The 20922-nt window shown below is 35.0% G+C and overlaps 1 protein-coding gene across 6 annotated transcripts in view; it reads right to left on the bottom strand.

Moving 5' to 3' along the window:
- Window positions 1–261: 261 nt before the first annotated feature.
- Window positions 262–20922, bottom strand: part of SLC38A9 (solute carrier family 38 member 9) — a 79946-nt gene continuing 59285 nt past the window's right edge. For 5 of the 6 annotated variants that reach the window (XM_043488594.1, XM_043488593.1, XM_043488596.1 and 2 more), the window contains 5 exons: window positions 16549–16655; window positions 8862–8975; window positions 7135–7283; window positions 2247–2336; window positions 262–1060 (listed from right to left, as the gene is read on the bottom strand). In XM_043488594.1, coding sequence (XP_043344529.1) covers window positions 895–1060; window positions 2247–2336; window positions 7135–7283; window positions 8862–8975; window positions 16549–16655 — 626 coding nt within the window. In that variant the 3' untranslated portion in view covers window positions 262–894. Of the gene's footprint in view, window positions 1061–2246; window positions 2337–7075; window positions 7284–8861; window positions 8976–16548; window positions 16656–20922 lie in introns of all 6 variants that reach the window. The other variant, XR_006273354.1, reaches the window with a different exon arrangement.

Genomic DNA, 20922 nt, shown 5'->3' with positions numbered 1-20922 from the left:
CCCCCTGCAAAGAATATACTTTTAAGGAGGTCTCACTCCGTCTTGTTTCTCTCTATTCCCTTAACACCTTATACATCTCTCTCTTCCACGCTTCCTATACTCCTCCTCATTGGTCTAGTCATCACATCCTATGCAATCCTCAGGGATCCAAAAAGCAAAAGAGCCCCCTGGGTCTTGGAGGGCAACCATACTTGTTCCTATGCAAACTGGGGCTGGGGAACTAGAACTGGATCAGAAACAAAGAGGAGTCAGACTGCAACAAACTCTCCTAGTTCCTTTATTTTGTAAAAGTTTCACAACCATGGGATCTGTATTGACATTGTAGAATTTTTTTCCTGTTTTTAAAACAGATATTAAGGACTCACATAAGAATTCTCTCTACTAACACTGACGTCATGGACACTTTTTTAAAATGAGGTATTTGGTTTACTGTCCAAAACAGTAAAGGTTTGGGCAAACTGCAGAAATGATCTAGCAAGTAATAAAATGAAACTGAATCACTGAAACATAAAATAGAAATGGGATCTGGCAATACAGTTGCTGTGACACCCTGAGAATCTACTGTAGCCAAAATGAACCTACCCACCTTACATCTCTACAAGTAAAACCTAGCATGATTTTTCCTAGAGGCATATGTTTCCACTTGGAAAAAGACAGTGAGAATCAAGAGATGAGTGAACATGAGAACGGTAAAGAGATTAAGACCACTCTTACTGCCCTTTTCCCCACTCTAATAATAATTACTTACTAATGGACCCTTATTTCCTTGTTATCAAATGACCTTAGGAAAACATTTATAGTCATGGCAAGAATAGCATTTACAAGTGAATTTATGTGGGACTGTTGTCAAAGTTTAAAATACCATGAAAGATGTTGAGAAGGCAGTTGACTATGTCACATAAAAAACTGAACAATCAGGTTAGCCAGGCCCAAAATAATGATGAAAACGTGAAAGATTAATTTAGGCCACGTGAGACGGTCTGCTTGGTGGAGGGAAATTATATAGATGAGAGATGGGTATAAGAATACAAAGGCCAGGCCACATGCTGCTCCTGAATACCTGCAGAATAAAAAAGTTTTTAGGTTAATATTCATTCTGCATTTTTCTGATTTACAATTATGGTAAATATAGGATAATTTAAATCATCCTCAATCGGATGTTATAATAAAATTATTTTTGATTCAGTTTTTGTTGACATAAAGCATCTGAGTTTAAAACCTATTTTACTTGCTAAGTTAATATAAAATACTATTTCCTGTTCATCTTTATAGCATCTGCTTGACAGAGTTTTTTATTTCTCTCTCAAGTCTCCGTAGTTCCTCTGTATCTCAGTGATTATGGCTACTTCCTCAGAAACATCTGGAGATAGGCTTCCTATCTTTGATCTTTTATAAACTAATTATAAATTCTGAGTTGTTGAAGGACTGTAAGCATCTGCTTAAGACTGAGAACAGATGAGTGCCTTGTTGGTATTCAGCGTAATTATCATTAACAAAAATACCTAAACACATGACTGAGGAACCTACACTTACTTCTCTCCTTCCCTATCCTCAATTTCCTTGTAAACAGCTTAAAAGGAACTTGTAAATCCATTATATCTCAAAAGTGTCAGGCTAAAGGTCTCCTCTTTTGTCTTTTGCTATTTTTATAGGAAAGGGTCTTCAAAAAAAGTACCTCAGTCCTGCCTTCTACAAGGCTGAGGAAGAAAAATCGGATCATTCTAAATTTCAGTTTTCCATGAGCATCTGAGGTCACAACTTTAATCCCAATCTACTCAACCTATCACAATGTATTTGGAGAATGGATATTAAGGAAAGAGCCATCTGGGATCTAAACTTTCTGACTACAATTGACACTGAAATATGTTCTTGAGGAGAAATGGATTAAGAAAGTTAGGACATAGCCTTGACATATTAGAGACCTTCCAGGTCCCCCAAGAAGTTATATGTTATATATTAAAAATAACTTTATTTTGGATAAAGAGAAAGAAATACATTGGAAGATTTTGAGAAAAAGAGAAGGGGAAAGGTACCTAAGGCTAAGGAAAATGGTGCTTCTAGAGTAAGGAATAAGCAAAAGTGGAAGATAAAGATCCCCTTAACTGATACCAGTGAACTGTACTTGAATGTTATCAATTTTAAATACTCACTGGAATTTTAAACAACTATATCAAGACAACAACAATAAGAAAGCATAAAAATAAAGACCAATATGTAAAGGGGCAAAGTTCCCTTACAGGCAGTACCTTATGATTCCTCCTATGTTTGGGTAGAAACAGGCCATGATCACTCCAGCTCCCACAATGAACAGATTAAAAATCAACACGTGGAAAATGCTAAAAGTTGAGAAGACAGTTTGGAGAAAGAAAAAAATATAAAAACAGGCAAATTATAACAATTAATGTGAGAATGAAATTCATTACTATTATCTCTAAAATGAGAATGTCTTAAACTTGACAATAAAATTACAGCATAAATAGAAGGTAACAGGAGTACTCAATACTGGTGGTGGGACAGTGACATTCGCCCTTTCCTGCAATTATATAACCAAGCTAAATTCTGTAGGAGCAAACTGTTAGTGTATATCAGGGTTCACATTCTTTGATCTGTAATTCCATTTGGGTGGAATATCAAAAGAAAATTAAAAAACTATTAACATAAAGGTATTTGTAAAAAGAACTGATGCTTTTGAACTGTAAAAAGAATTGATGCTTTTGAACCATAGTGTTGGAGAAGATTCTTAAGAGTCCCTTGGACTGCAAAGAGATCAAACCAGTCACTCCTAAAGGAAATCAGTCCTGAATATTCATTAGAAGGACTGATGCTGAAGCTGAAGCACCAATACTTTGGCCGCTTGATGCGAAGAACTGACTCATTGGAAAAGACCCTGATGCTGGGAAAGACTGAAGGCGGGAGGAGAAGGGGACGACAGAGGATGAGATGGTTGGATGCATCACCAACTTGATGGACATGAATTTGAGCAAGTTCTGGGAGTTGGTGATGGTCAGGGAAGCCTGGCGTGTTGCAGTCCATGGGGTCTCAAAGAGTTGGACATGACTGAGCGACTGAACTGAACTGATTTGTACAAAGACAGCAGCATCCTAGATATATGGCAGGGTAACAATTTACTTGATGGAAGACATTTTAAAATATTAAAAATAAATATTCACTGTTACCTAGATGGTAAAAATCTATCTAGGCTAGTTAGATTTTTGAGGAAAAAGCTAGTTAGATTTTTACTACACAAGAACATCTTAAAACGTTAGAAAAAATATCAGAAGGAAATACACTAAAAGGAAGCAGTGATTGTGTTACAATTTGGGATTTGGGGTAGTTTTTCTTCATTTCTACACCTGATAAATTTCATATGTTTTATAGTATTCCTTTGTAAAGTATTATTTTACTTTTATAATTAGAAAAATAAATTTTATCAAGGGAAAGGCAAAATGGGCAGGTTTTTATTTTTCAGATTTAGTCACGTAAAGCTATTCAGTATTTACCATGAACAGAATATCAGCTAAGTAAATTGAACTAGATGTTAACAATTCAAGGCTTGGGAAATCAATTTTGGGACAGAAATAATCATATGGTAGATGGAATGTGATGCTTGAGAAATAACTCCATTTCCTCCCAAAATGATCCTTAAAAGTCAAAGTTACATATCAAAGCAATATTTTGAGCTGAAGTTATCAGAGGTTAATTAATCCCTGGGAAAGATTACAGAAAGAATTAAAAATAAGGAAAATTATTTATACAAATAAATGGTTAGTCATCTTTCTTGACAAATTACAAAGATATTCAGGCTTCCAGATCTTACTATTTATCTAAAAACTCCAACCTTAAAATTGCTTCAGAGGTTTGAGACATTGGCTGGGCCTCTGTTATTTCTGTATTGTAAAAGGAAACAATTTTGTGTATTTTTCCAAAGCAGTGGTTCTCAAAGTGTAACCGCGAACCTCAGGAAGTTTCCAATTCCCTTCCAGGAAGCTCTGAGGTAAAAATTATTTTCCAGTCAGACAAAACATTACTTGCTTTGCAAAAGCAATGGTGGGTCACCTGCAGCCCCCTTAGATTGGACAGAGGTAGCTGCAACGATCCCTGTATTCTATACTGTGTTCTTTACTGAATTCTCTCAAAAAAAAAAGTTTTATTAAAAATTGTCCTTGATAAAAGACTGAAAATTATTAGTTTTATTAAACCTCATATTTCGGTGTTGTTTTTTGTTTGTTTTTGGATGTGCTGGGTCTGCATCTGACTCGCGGGCTCTTCATTGCAGTGCATGAGCTCTCTCCAGTTGTGGCGCAAAATCTCATACTTTGTTTTGTTGTTTTTTTTTTTTAATTGAAGAAATATTTATTGAACCGCTTGCTAGATATTATTCTAGGGGTGGGAATACAATGATGAATAAGAACTCTAACTCCCAATTATTTGGCAATTTAAAACTTACTTAACATTTCATAAGGAAAAGTAGATAAGTAAATAACAGTTTCAACAGTGTAGTATATTGTAGTACAGAGGTGAACATAAGATTCTTTGGGCATAGAACTGGATAAGAACATTTCTAGAGCTGAACAATGAAAGAATTACAATGCCGTCAGCTGTGAAATCTAAATAATAATAGATTAATAAGGCAGACAACTCAACAGAAAATTGGGTAGATGACTTGAACTTGTTCACAGAAGAGGATATCTGAACTGCCAACAAATATATGAAAAGGTGCTTAACTTCAATAACCGTTGAAACCACAATGTGATTCATTTGTATACCCCTCCCTTCAGAATGTCTAAAATAAAAATGGATGTAGACAAACAGAACTCTTATATACTGCTGATGAGATTATGAATTGGTATGGTCACTGCAGGAAATGATTAGGCTGGTAAAATCTCATACTTTGAACAAACATCTTTTAAATACTCTGTATGATCAAATAGTAAGTATATAATAAAGCACATCTGCTGCATACTGAAGTACAGTGGCTGTCTTGAGGAAAAGCACTTGAGCAACTGAACTGGGGGACAACTGTGCTGTTTTTTCCAAAGACTATTTTTAATTGAAAGACAGACAAACTATGGTTCTTTAGATTTGGGTATGTGACAGACATTTTCTTGAAAATAAATGATATGATCTTATCATTTCAAGAGAAACAACTGGTAGTTTGTGTTGCCAAGCATAACATTTGAGCTTTCAAGTAAAAATTAGAATTTGGAGAGCTGGTATTTGCCACCATGAGAGCTGGACAGTATTCCAATATCTAAGACTTCTATAATGCAACTGGTGGTGATAATAGCAAAAGTGGGTTTTGATAATATATAATGAAATGGGTCAAGGGATATCTATAGAATTCAGTGAACCAATATTTTCCAAATGACTAAACCTAATGTTATAAAATCATACATGGGTAGAAGATCCAAATTGTAAGACAGACCAATGGCTTTTAATGTAACTGAGTTTCAGATTCAACTAACTTTTATAAAACTACCACCTGTCAAGGTTTGGCACAGTATCAAAGAAAAATATCCACAATGATCTGGAAAGGCTATTAAAAGTACTTCCTTCTTGCTCCAACTATGTGTCCATGGAAGGGTGTATCTTCTTCATATATTTAAACAAAAATTACATATTACAAGAGAATGAATGTAGAAAATAGGATAGTCCAATGATCTACTAGCAAATCAGACATTGAAGAGTTTTGAAATGTAAAAGAAAATTTTTTGGAAATTGTTAGTTTTCAAAATATAATTTATGTTAACAAGTAATGGTTTTATTACTGCTTTTTAAATAAATTAATAAACATTTTAAAAGTTTGGTTCTAATTTTTCATGTTAAATATTGATGGATATAACCCACATAAACTAAAGTTCCCTGGGGGTCCTTAAATAAACCTTAAGAGTGTTAAGGGGTCCTGAGATCAAAAAGTATGTTCCAAAGTATGCAGTGTGTAGGGTACTTGCAACTGTAGGATAAATGATAATGTGTTCTTGATGGTAGGGGAAGAAATGTAATGTGAATGCAAGAGGGAAATTCCAGACTTTTTCCAAGAAGAGAAAACATTCTAACAGCCAACATTATGCAAAATAACGGCAGAACACAGGAAAAATGCATTTACCTACAATTTTTTTTCATCTATGACTTAAGCTGTATTTATTATTTTGGTGAACGTAAATACAGCAGGGCGTATAAACACAATAGGATTCTTACATTTACTGAAATCCAGTGTGAGGACTGTAGCTGCTGCTGTGGTCAGGGCTAGAGGCTTGGTAACTCTTGATGTTCGCTTTTAAAAATTTTCTGTTTTTAAAACTACATACTTATAACCAATTATTTGTTAAATGAGGGGAAAGACTGCATTACTTCACTTCAAATAAACTGGTTAAGACCACTTGTTTAGTTGGTTACAGCACATGTAACTTTTTTCAAATTTTATCCCAAAGCTTTCTTCATTTAAGATAATTTATTCCCAATAAAATAGGTTAGGACTAGGTACTTTTTACTAGAATAATCTATAATAAAACTTAATGTAAGAGTGGGCGTTAACCAGGGGCCCACAAGGAAGTTTCAGTAAACGAAAACTTCTCTTGGATGAGGGTGACTAGCTTTGAACAGATTTTTCAAGAGGACTCAAACTCTTCCATCACCAATAAGAGATTAAAAATTACAGCCAATCGTGACAGAAGTAAATTATAATTTAAACTTGCTATGTATCTCACCTTCAATCCTAAACCATTATTGTTTATATAAAACTGCATGAATGGTAATAAATATACAAGTAAATACCAATAACCAAAACTAAATGAGTTGTTTCTCATTAGCCATACATTACTAACACAGGTACTACATACTACTAACTTCCTAGCAAAGAGTAGATAAATATCAACTAAATCACAAGATAAGTATAGCTGATATCAGAGCTAAAATATCTACACGGGCAGGAATTAACTTTAAATCATTCTGGACAAGGAAGCGGCTTCTATTTTTAAAGTTCTTCTGGGAAAAGAACACCAAAGGTCTATCCTTAGTAACCATTTTCATCAGGCAAAGTTTCATAGCAAAAGGATCAGTCACATTTTAAACTGACCTGTTTGCACAGTCATTTGTTGCTTGGCACATCTTGCTGGTCAAGAGAAGAGCCCTTACCTAGGATAAATGTCACCGAAGACATGACCCAATAGCTGAACACGAGCCAAGTAGCCTAGGAGTGGATACACAGTCATCATCTGGAACAGCAGGAATATCCTTGCAATGAAGGACAGGATGTCACTGCTAGGGAAGTTGTCTAAAAAATTCTAATCCAAGAAAGATAATAACGTTACAAATAAAATTCAGTAAGTACAAATTTATAAAATGGAATTTTCTGCTTATTTTGAACACAGGTGCCACTCAAATTGTGTGGTTTTGTGGGATGGCGCCCGTTCACAAACTATTTGCTAACTATTACTCTTCAATAGCTAAGTACAGAAATTAAAAGTAAGTATTTAGAAACTTAAAGAAATTTGACATTGGCACATTTTTATTTTACAAAAACGTCAATCTGCAATTGATTTGACATTGAAACAACAACAAAGAAGACATTATTTACCACTGATAGCTTGAGAAGTACTGCTCTGTAAGTAAATGAGGTATAATTGTTTCAATAAATTTAAATAGCTAATTCAATGCTATTTCATTCTCAATAATTCTCTTACTTTTTCTCCTCTGATGCACTGTAGCACTTTTAAAGATTATAGAATAAGGTGAGAGTATATCTATTACCAACTATCACTATTATCTATAATCTATCAATAAAAGAAAAGAAAAGAAATTTTTTCTACTTCCTTTCATGATTCTGTTCTCCATTTTCATTTGGCATCTAAGAAAAAGAAAGCCAATCACTCAGATTTTTTTTTTCCTTTCAAATACAAATACCACAGATATTCTTATTCCCAAGGGAGTGGGCTTTATATGGGATTGTTCATATCAGGGGAATTTTCAGCAAACATTTGGCTGCCAAAGAACTTTTGGAATCAAGGAAATCAAGAGAGCATTTCAAACTATCAAAAGAACAACAAGTCAAACCTATTTATCTTGAAAAGATGAGAACATTATTATCACTATTATGCTGAAATAACTTTTATAATTCATAGGTAATAAATCATATTTTGTACTCCACTACACTTTTTTAGAGGAATTTCTTCTGACTTGAATGAAAATCACCCGTGAATGCTACTTTCTGTGAGAACTTTGTCTTCAGTTATATAAAACTAGAGATTATGCTATTTCCAGGTTTACGATGGGTCAAATCAAATAATAAACATTATTTATGGCAGCCTTTTAGTAAAAGAATGTTTCTTTTATTCTTTCTGTCTCTTCCTCTGTTTTTTTAAGAAATAGTCTTTCTTTGCTTTTATGCTTGCCACCTAGTACCAAAATGAGTGTTAAATCTATTATCAGGGACTGATGAATTAAGAAACCAGTTTATTCAGGACATTTCCAGATCTGGACTTTAGAAAATCAGGGAACTGAATATAGTCTCTGTGAGGGTTTATAAATTCAAGACTGCTACTAGCATAAGTATCCACACACAGAGAAATATGAAGCAAATAACAGGAATCATTTATTTGAGTACCACAGGTGTCAGCATACAGAAGGTTTCTGAGAGTCCTTCTAAAATCTATGGAGTATCTGTTGTGATATTTAATGGAAGAGGAAGCTGAAGCTCACAAAGAATGGGGAAGGTGCCTGAATTCCCACATGGATGGTAAACAGAAGAGACTGGATTCAAACCCAGGCCTGTCTGGTATTATACATTGCTAGTGTATCACACTGTTTGCCTTGCAGATATGAAGGTGTAAACAATCACACAGAGAGGGAACACGGTGCCTTACCTGCTCTATACAATCTTTGGATAATGGTGGTGAAGGAAATGAAGCAAAAACCAGGACTCCAATATAGAGATAAGTTAATGTCACCAGCATATAAGCAATAGACAAATCCCTCACCTGTAAAGAGAGAATAAAACTCCCACAATGATGAATAAATTTTTAGTAAGTATGTCTGAATAGGCTAAATAATAAGACTAACAAATAAATATAATATTTATCTTTTTGCTCTCTCTGTGTAAATATATATCTTCTAGGTATCCAGGTTGTTCAGAGACATTTGTTAAAACAAAAGTCACATACAACTAGTCTGACAACTTTTTAAAAACCATCTGGAGTATGTAGACTAAGTTACCTGTTGGCAGGCTTAGAAAGTTAACATAAGTGGTGGTTTATCATGATTGAAATTTGGACTTAATTTTGAAATGCAATTTATTTACCAAATTATAAAATATTTAACTAAAATAATAAAGCTAAAGGACAATAAGAAATCAAGAATGGGCTGCTTTCTGTATGACCTATGGAATTAAAAACTTTTTTTTTCTTTTAGTGAATTAACTTCATAGATCATCAAAGCATGCCTAGCCCAAAAGAGACTGGTATATATTAAAATATATTTAATAAAGTACGAAAGCTAGTTAAAAAGCAGACAGTAAGCAGGTATTAACGGCAAGCTTAATAAACCTAAACAGTAAACAAAAGGAAATCAAAAGGCAGCTGTTCAAACAGCTGCACCATGTTATGATTGGAGCCAGTAAACAAATGCAGAACATTAAATAAAGTGGATTGCTTTCGTCCACTGCTGTTCCCACCCTCCCAACCATCCCCGTGCAAAGTAAAAAGCTCCAAGATATTTAATGGAGCCAGCTGTCAGATCCAAAAAGAACAGATCCCACAGCTCATAAATCTGGTCTCCATCACCACAAAAGTTATGGCCAAACAATTCAGCACAACTAAATTATGGCAATAAGCCTATTCATTTTTCATTTTAAACACAAATTACTTTGAAAGCTAAAAAAACAGATAAGAAAAAAAATTATATACAATTTTGCTTTAGTTTGATACCACAGTAAGAAAACTGGACATGTATTAGGGAACGTTTCTGATTTTGGGGAAGACGTTTCTCCTTAAATGGGCTAAAGCAATAGTAGAGAGTTCTAAACTTAAATGTTGATAAATTCACTTCAAAAGCAAGTAAACAAACCAACTATGAGAAACCCAAAAGTCAAGTCTAAGTTGACAATCAGCTTGAAAACAAAACAGGGATTTCAATCCCTAAATTAGATGGTAGAGGCTTCCCTGATGGCTCAGATGGCAAAGAATGTGCCTACAACACGGGAGATTTGGGTTCGATCCCTGGGTTGGGAAGATCCCCTAGAGAAAAGAATGGCTACCTAGTCCAGTATTCTTGCCTGAAGAATCCCACGGACAAAGGAGCCTGGCATGCTACAGACCATGAGGTTGTAAAGAGCCAGACACGACTCGGTGACTAGTGCTTTCACTAACACTTTCATAAGGCTATGGAACTACAGGAACCTGGACTATGGAGACTGCTTCCAGCATTTTAAGAGTTTCTAACCGTGTAGGGGTGAACAAGGGGAGGCCGAAAAACCTCCAGAGAAGTTTCAAAGTCTCTTCTCTAGTTCTTGAAGCTCTAGGGCCCATCCCAGGCTAGACTTCAGTCACCCTTTGAGTTGCCTGATGGTCTTGTGAGGTATGAACAGAAATGGACCAGGCAATCCCCATATTCATAACAATGGGTAGGTGTCTCACAGAGTGATGTTTGAAAGTCATTCCACCCTTAGCTTACTCAATATTACTCAAGAACAAAGAAGTTTTGCAAAACACAAAATCTTGGAAGGCCAAAATGGTTGTGTCAGAGAGCTATGTATCCATATAGAGGGACAGCTACCATTTCATGGATAGTCTTTAGCCTGTATACCACCTGATCAGCATATTATTTTGGGCAGGCTTTCTGCAAAGATGTATACCTTAGCAAACTGGGGAAAATCTGACTATGATAAAAAGGCGAAGATGCAAGGGCTTCCTGATGAGAGAGTTTCCCCCTTCTGCTTCCCTGTTCTTATAGCACTGCATACACATCTGAAATATGGCATCTCCTACCCTATATTGTAATCATCATTAATTTTTATTATAAAGGAATCTATATTTATGATATGAGGATATCAACTGGAAAGAAAATATTCTTTCACACCCCAAAGTAGTCAAAGTTAATAGTTCTTCTATTATGTTGGTCTTTAAATTTTTCTACATCCAAGTTGGTCCATACTAATAGACTATGACATCCCTGAGACAAGGACTGTGTCTTCATCTTTATATCCCCAATGCGTGCACACGTGCAAAGCCACTTCAGTTGAGTCTGACTCTGTGTGATCCTATGGACTGCAGCCTGCCAGGCTCCTCTGTCTGGGGGATTCTCCAGGCAAGAATACTGGACTGGATTCCCATGCCCTCTTCCAGGGGCTCTTCCCGACCTAGGGATCAAACCTGCATCTCTTATTGCCCTAACAGGTAGGTTCTTTGCCACTAGCGCCACCTGGGAAGCCCTATATCCCCAATACCCAGGACAATGCCTGGCACACGGCAGGAACTCAGTAAATGTAGATAAAAATAATCATGTTGTCTACAATTATTAAGTGCTTCTAGGTACTAGGCTCTGTACAAAACACAGTACATAATCTCTATATTTAAAGTAGGTATTATCCTTTTCTTCATTTTATAGAGAAATAAATTAGTGCAGAGAGGTTACAACACTTGTTCATGGTTACAACGTGAATAGTTGATGAAGTCAATATTCAAACCAAAGACTTTTCGGCTCCAAACTGCATGCCCTTAGCTACTACAATGGAGAGTTAACCAGTTTAATAATACATTTGTGTCACAGTTAATAAACAATAGTAAAGAAAACAGTGAAAGAGAGGTACCAAGTAATGAGTAACAAAAGATAACAATAAAATACACATACAGATGCAAGAGAAATAACAATGATTAGAAAAGTTCTATTTCTCAGTAGTTTAAATGTACATTCAGTAGAACTATGTCAAGAGTTGTAAAGTAACTGTTTTCATCTGAAAATACTCTAATGAACAGAAATGATGTTTTAATATAAAAGCAGCTGAGGTTTAGCATGATCCTGGGAAACATGCCACCTATGAATAGCATGCACACATGTGGTCTTTGAACCCAAGCCGTCACTGTTCTAGGCCTGGAGATATGGCCTCTTAAGAGCCTCTTTAATGGAAAACGGCAGAAAAAAACCATCTTTTAGAAAATGAGGCTCAAAGTAAAAAATATATTTAAAAATCAGCACAAGTGACCATAAGAACTGGTAAATGTGTCAAGAACCCTGTACATTAATAAAGTAACTTACTCTGCCTCACAAATAAGCAGCAGCTGGCAGGGCTGGCAGTACAGAAGTAATGACAGGAAGGATGCCAAGTGGGGCACAGTGGGCCTGGGAGCACATTCTGTTTCTCAAAAATGGTTTATAATCTTTCTGTTCCACATACTTTTCATAGTGACTATCCAGTGGAACATTTACTGAAAAAGAGACAGGCCTACCCCAAACATTTACATAAACACTACTGCAGACATATATAGTTGAGTAAACTACAAAGATTCATAAGAAGAAAAAAGTAAATAACAAATTAAGTTATGAGCACCTCAAATAGTTTTTAAAGAAGTAAGCAGGGAACAAAACTAAATAAAGATAGGCAAAACAAAACAAGCATGGTATAGCTTCTGATTCAAACATGATGAGGAAATAGGAAGAGGGTGGTCCACAGACTCAGGATGGTTATATAGCAAATGTATTCTGATGATGAGGAATGAGTTGGATGATCTTCAACTCTACAACTTTCTCTGGGGTAAGGTATGTCTTACTAAGGAACAGAAACTATATCTCATTTAGTTACATTGGAAGATACCTCTAACACCTCACCGAGGGAGAATTACTCCAACCAGCCACAATATAAAATCTCTGGAGAAGGGGTGTGCGGACTAGATCAGAGGCACAAAGGAAAATAATCTAAAAGGGAAGGACCAGTTCAGATGCCAATCAAGACTCTGGGAGTCACTAGAAAAAAAACTGCTTGAGGTGAAGTTTTCTAAGGTGCTAAGATTTTCTGCAGTTGATTCCAGATGAAGATCTGTAAGTGATTCATTGACTTATACAGTCCTTCCTGCATTGGCAGGTGGATTCTTTATCACTGCACCACCTAGCAAGCTCCCAGTTACTACTTTATGCATGTTCAAACCCTGTGGTAACCTAAATTTGAACCATGTTGTTAGGGGGAACGGATATAATCTAACTAAGCCACAGTAACTGAAATTCATGCATATGGGAACTGTGCAAAGAGAAGTCTGCCTGTAACTTAAACAACTGTTGTAAGACTGTTTTATAGTAAGACAAACTAATTATGAGCACAATAAAAATATGCATGAGTGTTTAGGATAAAACATGAGATTCCACTGAAATTGTTTTCTTCACCCCCAGACTCTCAGGTGTACCAGGTGTTCTCTCTCATTAAGGGGACTTTGGTGGTGAAGTTTGAGAAACACAGCCTTATGGATAGAATGACCCAAAACATGAGAATCCAACTTCACAAAATTGGTTTCTGTGGTACTTGGTTTAAATTAGCATTAGAGATCAGTTGAGTAGGATAGAAAGGTTACCTGGCTGAAACCAAAGTATACACTGTTAACTACATACACTATTCCTGTGATGATAAAAAAGATATCTTCCACATATCTCTAAACTTCCTAAAATTTGTGATTGGCAGCTTAGTTCAAGTGGCAAGGAGTCAGGAAATTTGTGAAGAAGGAGAGAGGGATTTAAAAGTAAAAGCCATAAAGTATATTCTCAATTTTTCCTTTATACTCCAAAGTTCCAAATGTTCATTTAGGATAGTAAGATTTTCTTCCCATTCCCTCCAAAGATTTAAAACTGTTTATGACAGAAGTACAATAAGATTAAACATTTCCAAAATAAAAACTGTATCTAAAGTGTGAGGGTAACAGAAAAAGGAAAAAACTATAAAAATACATTTGCCTAGGAAAAGTTATAGAATATGGTAAGAGAACTTAATCCTTAAGTTTTCCAAAAGTCAAAGCAAAAATAGAAACAAGAATAGTTATATGACCCTTATTATCAAATAATGAGTTCATTAAGGAAATGTTTTCCTAGCCTTTAACAGAGAAAATTTTCTCTCTAGTCTTTGCATAAAGGATGCTGAGCAATTTAACAAAGAATATCTCAATTACAGTTCTTATAAAACAATGAAGCAACATTATACACATGGCTTTCTTGTATTACCATGAACCCTTGATAAAAGCCACTTTTAATATTAAAATCTAGTACAGTGATGAGAGAAGACAGAAAGAAAGAACTGATGTGGTTGAATTACTTATTTTTCAGAGAGTCTAACTTATCAATATCATACAAAGAAATTTTGGAGAAGACTTAATATGTTCTCATTGCAAGACAAATTTAAAGGCACTAGAAAAAACACGAAGGATATTCTTTCCTGTTAGCAGAAAGATCCACAGTTGCAAAGGGTCAGACATGACTGAGTGACTAACACTTTCACTTTTCAATAACTGTATAGACTCCTATTAGAATTTCATCATGATTTTTGTTTATATGGTTAGAAGCTATCAAGCTGAATTAAAATTTTACAAACAAGGCCACAGGTAACTGGTTAAATTCTGCTTTCTTTGGGTTTAGTTTGCTCTTTTCTCCCCCAGTGTCTTAAGGTAGAAGGTTAGGTTATTGATTTGAGATTTTTTTTAAATGTAGGTGTTTACTGCCATAAATTTCTCTCTAAGCATAGTTTTACTGCATCCCATATATTTTGATATGTTTTATCTTCATTTTCAGTAATCTCAAAGTACTTCCCTAATTTTTCTTGTAATTTTTTTCCTTGAGTTCATTAGTTACTTAAGAGTATGTTGTTTAGTTTCCACATATTTGTCAATTTCTCAGATTTCTTTCTGGTACTGACTTCTAATTTCATTGTGGTCAAAGAACATACTTGGTATGATTTCAGTCCTTTCAAGTGTATTGTGACTCATTCTTTGACTCGGCGTATGGTTGATCTTGGTAAATGTTTCATGTGTTTTTGAAAAGAACGTGAATTCTGCTGTTGTTTAAGACTTTGTAAATGCCAGGCAGGCTGATAGTGTTTTTCATGCTTTCGATATCTTTACTTACTTTCCACTTGCTCCATCAATTATTAAGGGAGGGTTGATGAAATCACTAATTATTAACATAATTGTGGATTTCTCTACTTCTTACAATTTAGACAGTTGCTGTTTCCTTTACTTGGAAGCTCTGTTACTGGGAGCATACATTATGTCTTCTTGATGAACTGGTCCTTAAAGATCATCATATAATGTTCCTCTTTATCTTTGGCAATACTCCTTGTTCTGAAGTCTGCTTTGTCTGATATTAAAATAGCCTCTCCATCTCTCTTACGCTTAGTGTCTGCATGATCTCTTTATATGTAAAGTAAGTTTCTTGTAGACAGTATATAATTAGGTTTTGTTTTTAATCAAACTGACAATCTCTTTTAATTGTAGTATTTAGGCCATTTTTAATGTAAGTATCAACATAACTGGATTTGAATCTATTATATTTCTACTTGTTTTCTACCCAGTAGTCATTTATGGCTGTGAGAGCCAGACCACAAAAAAAGCTGAGTGCTGAAGAAGTGACTCTTTCAAATTGTGGTGCTGGAGAAGACTCTTGAGAGACTCTTGGATTGCAAGGAGATCAAACCAGTCAATCCTAAAGGAAATCAACCCTGAATATTAATTGGAAGGACTGATGTGAAACTGAAGCTCTGATACTTTGGCCACCTGATGCAAACAGCTGACTCATTGGGAAAGACCCTGATACTAGGAAAGATTGAAGACAACAGAAGATGGCGGCAGAGGATGAGTTGATTAGATAGCATCATAACTCAACGGACATGAATTTGAGCAAACTCCGGGAGATAGAGAAGGATAGGGGAGTCTGGCATGCTGCAGTCCATGGGGTTGCAAAGAGTCAGACACGACTTAGTAACTGAACAACAACTCTCTTACACTTAATGTCTGCATGGTATATCTTTATATTTAAAGTAAGTTTCTTGTAGACAGTACATAGTTTTTTTTCTTTTTAGTCAGACTGACAATCTCTTTTAATTGTAGTATTTAGACCATTTTAAATGTAATTATTAATATGACTGAGTTTGAATCTATTATCTTTCTATTTGTTTTCTATCTGTACCATATATTCTTTGTTTCCTTTTTCCTGTTTTCTTTTACGTCACTTGGGTATTTTTAAAGATCTCACGGCTACTGGCTATCAGCTATACATCTTTTCTTTTTCCTTTTTTAAGTGACTGCTCTAGAGCAAAATATTACGGCCCATGGATGAAATATGGCCAACTGTCTGTTTTTGTAAATACAATTTTCTTGCAACACAGGCACTACCCATTTACTTACATATTGTTTATAGTTACTTTTCATGCCACAATAGTAGAGTTGGGTAGTTGCAAACCCATGGCCCATAAGGTTTAAGATATTTACCACCCGAAACTTTACAGAAGTTTGCTGACCACTGTTTTGTGGTTTACATTTAAAAGTTAAGGTTTAGTAACAAAAGTCAATTTCTCAGGTAATTACTCACATTGTTTTCTTGGTTCTTGTTGTTCTTCAAGAGTGTGATAATACAATTATGAATAAAGAAAGCAAGGGTAAGCACCCCAGTCAGTTGTGGAAACTGAAATCTTATCTCTAGGAGAAAAAGAGAGAGGAAAAAACATGCATTAAAGCTGACAACTGGAAAATGAGTACTAGTAGCCGAATAAAATGTCTTTATAAAGTTCTTCAAGGCTAACATTATACTTGAACAAATACTTGAAAAGGGAAAGAAGAGGAATCAAGAAATCATGCCTGTGGGGATGTTTTATTATTATTATCATTTTTGGCCATGCTTCGCAGCATGTGGGATCGAACCCATGCCCGCTGTGTTGGAAGCACGGAGTCGAAACCAGTGGACCACCAGGAAAGTCCATGTGAGGGTACTTTATATTAGTTATTTCTGTTTGAGGTTATACAACTAGTATGTTGCAGAGCAAGATGAAATTCAGGGTCTGAATGAAAAATGGGTAGAAGACCTCAATATACATTTTTCAGAAAGATACACAGATAGTCAAAAGGTACATGAAAAAATGATCTACACTGCTGATCATCAGAGAAATTCAAATTAAAACCAAATGAGATACTACCTTGCATCTCATACAAAATGGCTATCATCAAAACAGAACTACCATATTGACCCAGTAATTCCACTACTGGGTATTTATCTGGAGAAAATGAAAACACTACTTTGAAAAGATAATGCATTCCAGTGTTCATAGCAGTTACTCTATGAGGTGTTTCAACAATACAGGTTAAAAAAAAAAAGCCCTATTGAGACAGACATCAACAGAGGGATACCTTCTAACAAGAAAAAGAATGATCAACAGCATTATACTTACATAATTATAACAAAGCTCCAATATTTGAGAAGATGATAAAATTATCATTTACACATGATAGGCTTACCTCAAGAAATAAGAAAAATCTCAAATAAACAATCTAATTTTGTACCTAAAGAAACTAGAAAAAGAACAAATAAATCCCAAAGTTAAAAGGAAGAGAAATAACAAAGGTCAGCAAGAAATAAATGAAATAGGGACTAAAGAGATAATAGAAAAGATCAACAAAACTAAGAGCTGGCTTTTTTTTGAAAGATAAAATAGATAAAACTTCAGCTAGATTAACCAAGAAAAAAAAGAAAGGATTCATATAAATGAAAGAGAAGATGCCAAAACTGATACAACAGAAATGCAAAAGATCATAAGACACTACATGAACAATCATACACCAAGACACCAACAAACTGGACAATCTAGAAGAAATGAATAAATTCCTAAAAACATGCAAACTACCAAGACTGAATCATGAAAAAACAGAAAATTTGAACAGACCAGAGATTGAACCAACAATTAAAACCCTCTCAACAGACAAAAGTCTAAGACCAGATAGCTTCACTGTGAATTCTACCAATCAAGAATTAATACCATCCTTCTCAAGCTCTTCCAAAAAATAAAAGAGAAAGATACTTTCAAACTCATTTTACAAAGCCAGAATTACCCTGATACCAAAGCTAGACAAAGATACTACAAAAAAAGAAAATTACAGGCCAATGTCCCTGATGAACACAGATACAAAAATTCTCAATATTAGCAATCCAAGTTAAACAATTCATTAAAAGGATTACACACTATTATCAAGTGAGATTTATTCCAGGGATGCAAGTATGGTTCAACATGTACAAATCAATCAGTGTGATACACCACATTAACAAATTGAAGAATAAGAATCATATGATCATTTCAATAGATGCAGAAAAAGCATTTTACAATAAGTTTAAGTCACTCAGTCACACCCAACTCTTTGTGATCCGATAGACTGTAGCCTCCCAGGCTCCTCTGTCCATGAGATTCTCCAGGCAAGACTACTGGAGTGGGTTGCCATTTCCTTCTCCCAGGCTCCTGTAGGGGAAATTAAAATTGGATGCCACAAGTCCAAGGGAGCCTCCTGGGCATGTTCATTATCAGAATGTTCCTCTCCTTTGTAAAGCACTTCTGACTGTTTAATTGTGAACCATTCAGGGGCCATTGTCCTTCTGATCTTAACGTATCTAATATGCACCCCAAAGATCTTTCCCCTGGTACACATGAAATAATTCCCATTTTTATAAGCTTTATTAACACCAAAACACAAAAGATGCAGACAAATTCCAAGAAAAACGGCACAGATTTCAGCATTGATGAATATAGATGAACTGATTCCCTGATAGGGTAAATAAATTTACCCTATAAAACAAATTTACCCTATAAAATAAATTTACCCTATATAACAAATGAACTCATTCCAACTAGGCTACCCACCCCCTCAAGAACTAGCTCCCAAATGAACCAGTTCCAACTGGACCAGTTCCCAAATCAGGTAAATAAATGTACCCTACAAATGAGCTAATTTCAACTAGGGTGGGCCTGCCCCACGAGAACTAGTTCTAAATGAATCAGTTCAGAGTAGAATCCAACAACACCTCTCCTCTGCAAATGGGTACCCAACCAAATTGGCTTGTCCTATAAAGGAAAAGCCCAGATTGATTGGAAAAAAATGTTCCCAGTGTGCACACTGGAGGGACTTACCCTCCAAAATCGAGCCTGAACACCAATTTATGATATTAATTCTCAAATAACTGGGTATGGAGGGAAAGTACCTCAACATAATAAAGGCCATATATAGGAAAAACCCAGAACGAATGTCATATTCAATGACGATAAACTGAAAACTTTTCCTCCAAGAACAGGAACAACACAAGGATGCCTACCTACTCTTGCCATTTTTATCCAACACAATATTGAAAGTCTTAGTCAGAGCAAGAAAAGAAATAAAAGGCATCAAAATTGGAAAGGAAGAAATGAAACTGACTCCGTCTGTCAAGGATATAATACTATATACAGAAAACTCTAAGAATGCCACCAAAAAACTTTTAGAACCAATACATAAAATCAGAAAACTTGGGGAGCACTATTTCAACATACAAAATCTGTTGTGTTTCTATACACTAATAACAAACTATCAGAAAAAGAAATTAAGAAAACAATCCCATTTATAGTAGCATCAAAAAGAATAAAATACCAAGGAAAAATTTAACCAAGGAGTTCAAAGACCTATGAACTAAAATCTGTAAGACATGATGAAAGAAACTTAAGACACAAATAAATGGAAAGTGACTCCAAGTTCATGAATTGGAAGAATCAATATTGTTAAAATGTCCATACTACTCAAAACAATCTACACATTCAATGCAATCTCCATCAAAATTTCAATGACATTTTCCACAGAAATAGAACAAACATTCCTGAAATGTGTATAGAAACATAAAAGACTCCAAACAGCCAAAGTGATCTTGGGAAAGAAGCATGAAGCTGGTGGCATCACACTTCCTGGTTTTCAACTTTATTACAAGATATAGTAATCAAAACAGCATGGTATTGACAAAGAACAGACACGTAGATCAGTGGAACAGAGAGCTCAGAAATAAATCCACACATATACAGTTAATTAATTTATGACAAAGAAGTCAAGAATATACAATGGGGAAAGAACAGTCTCTTAAATAAATGGTGTTGGAAAAACTGGGAGACACATGCAAAAGAATGAAACTGGGCCCCCCTATCTTAAACCATATACAAAGATCAACTCTAAATGGATTAAAAACTTGAAGGTAAGACCTGAAACCATAAAATCCCTAGAAGAAAACATGGGCAGGAGGGTAAGCTCCTTGATATTGATCTTGGCAGTGATTTTTTTTATTTGACACCAAAAGCAAAGGCAACAAAAACAAAAATAAACAAATGGAGTCACATCAACCTAACAAGCTTCTGTACAGCAAAGTAATCCATTGATGAAATGAACAGGCAACCTACAAAATGGGAGAAAGTGTTTGCAAATCATGTATTGGATAAACAACTAATAATCAAACTATATAAATAACTCATATAACTCAATAGCAAGAAAATAAACAATCCAATTAAAAACATGGGCAGAGGACTAAATACAGATATAACCAACTATAGTCAGTCAAAAAACAGACAAAATTAATCTTTGGGGTTAAAAGTTAGAACAGTGGTTATCTCTGCAGGGCAATACCAACTGGTAGGGAGAATGAGACGGACTTCTGCGGTGTTATTCATAGTAATTTCTGGTTTTAAACAGGGTGCTGGTTATCTGGTTTGTTCAGTTTGTGAAAATTAATAAAGTTGTACACTTAGGAACTATGCACTTTTATTATAAATGCATGCTATACTTTAATAAAAAGTTCAAAAGCAAAAACAACAAAAAATGTGGGCTATATACATACTATTTAAAGTACATGTGGTTAGAAAATTATGTTTTTCTGGTTACAGATTAACACAATGCTGCTATCAAATGGCAAATC

The sequence above is a fragment of the Cervus canadensis genome, chromosome 16 (assembly GCF_019320065.1).
Source record: "Cervus canadensis isolate Bull #8, Minnesota chromosome 16, ASM1932006v1, whole genome shotgun sequence".
Taxonomy (NCBI): Eukaryota; Metazoa; Chordata; class Mammalia; order Artiodactyla; family Cervidae; genus Cervus; species Cervus canadensis.
The sequence above is the reverse complement of the archived record's forward strand: the minus strand, read 5'-3'. Positions and strand labels throughout refer to the sequence as shown.